This window comes from Apteryx mantelli, chromosome 23, assembly GCF_036417845.1.
Source record: "Apteryx mantelli isolate bAptMan1 chromosome 23, bAptMan1.hap1, whole genome shotgun sequence".
NCBI classification, from domain to species: domain Eukaryota; kingdom Metazoa; phylum Chordata; class Aves; order Apterygiformes; family Apterygidae; genus Apteryx; species Apteryx mantelli.
The window spans coordinates 10912079-10913532 of record NC_090000.1 but is presented as its reverse complement, the minus strand read 5'-3'; the positions used below and the strand labels follow the sequence as shown (position 1 = coordinate 10913532).

The 1454-nt window shown below is 47.0% G+C and overlaps 1 protein-coding gene across 1 annotated transcript; it reads right to left on the bottom strand.

Moving 5' to 3' along the window:
- Positions 1–222: 222 nt before the first annotated feature.
- Positions 223–1173, bottom strand: LOC136994007 (olfactory receptor 6M1-like). Its single transcript, XM_067310044.1, has one exon. The coding sequence runs from the start codon at positions 1171–1173 to the stop codon at positions 223–225; it is 951 nt and encodes a 316-aa protein (XP_067166145.1).
- Between the last annotated feature and the right edge of the window lie 281 nt (positions 1174–1454).

Sequence of the window (1454 nt, the reverse complement as noted above, 5' to 3'; positions counted from 1 at the left end):
ACACAGGCATCCAGCCTTGTAATCGCTATCTGAAGTCCAGGAGAATTTTGGTGGGGCCTGACACAACAGTGCTGCTGTGAACCTGACCTTTGAGACATGTGCTCATCCACCGCATTGGCCATAACAGGATACTGCCTGCCAAAGTCTGTCAGAAGACATCATGAAAGCAGAGGTCCTGTTGAGATTTTTCAAAGATTGACTTCCTACAAGCCACCATGATTCTCATGGCTTTCTGGCCTCCTTAGCCATCCCCAGGCAGTTGTGCAAAACATTTTTCCAGGCCTCTTTCATCTGCTGATTCCTTAGGCTGAATATGAAGGGATTTAAAAGAGGAGTCATAAGGCTGGAGAGAACAGAAAGGATTTTGTTGAGGTGCACAGAGTTCATCTGGGAAGGCCTGACGTAGAGGAAGATGGAGAGGCCAAAACCTAGGGAAAAAGCAGTGAAATGAGAAGCACAAGTGGCAAATGTTTTCTGCCTGCCCTGGGCAGACGGGATCCGGAATACGGTCGAAATAATCCAGGCATAGGAGACCACGGTCAATGCCAAGGAGCTGAGGAGCAGGAACAAAGACAGCACAAAATCGATCAGCTCAATAAGCTGGACGTCTGTGCAAGCAAGGTGCAGGAGAGGTGCACTGTCACAGAAGTAGTGGTCGATGACGTTGGGACCACAGTATGGCAGCCTGACTTTCAGGACCACTGACGGCAGGATCCAGATGAAGCCACCCATCCACGCACCTAGGACAAGCTGGCTGCACACCCTTTCCGTCATGATGGTGGGATACCTCAGGGGGTTGCAAATTGCCACATACCGGTCGTAGGACGTGATGGCAAAGAGGATGAACCCTGTTGTAGCCAGGAGGAAAAAAAAATAGGATTGGCTAAAGCAGCCAGCAAAGGAGATGGTTTTCTTCTCTGACATGATGTTTGCCAGCATTTTTGGCACCACAGAAGAAGTCACGGAGATGTCAATGAAGGCCAAATTACTGAGGAAGTAATACATGGGAGAACGGAGATGGCAGTCTGTATAGACCAGTACAATGATAAGAGCATTTCCCAGGACAGTCACTACATAAGCAAGCAGGAACACCACAAAGAAGATGATCTCCACTTCATAGCTGTTTGGAAATCCCACCAGGACAAACTCTGTCACAGCTGTGACATTTCCCATCCAAACGTGTTCTCTGTCATGGCAAGAGTAAGAGAGCAACATATGCAGTTTATTCATTTCAAAGGAAGATCTTTCCTCACCGCTCACATCTCCATTTCCTCCTCTTTCAGCAGTCACAAATATTAGCTATAGCTCTTTGCTTGAAAAAGAAGATTGAATACACAGGCCTTTGCTGCCAAGCTCCTTCAATCTCCCTGTTTCCATCAGTCAAAATTACCATCAAATCACAACATGCGATGGATTGTTTTCATCCTACATTTCCTGCTTCTGCATTTCCAAGT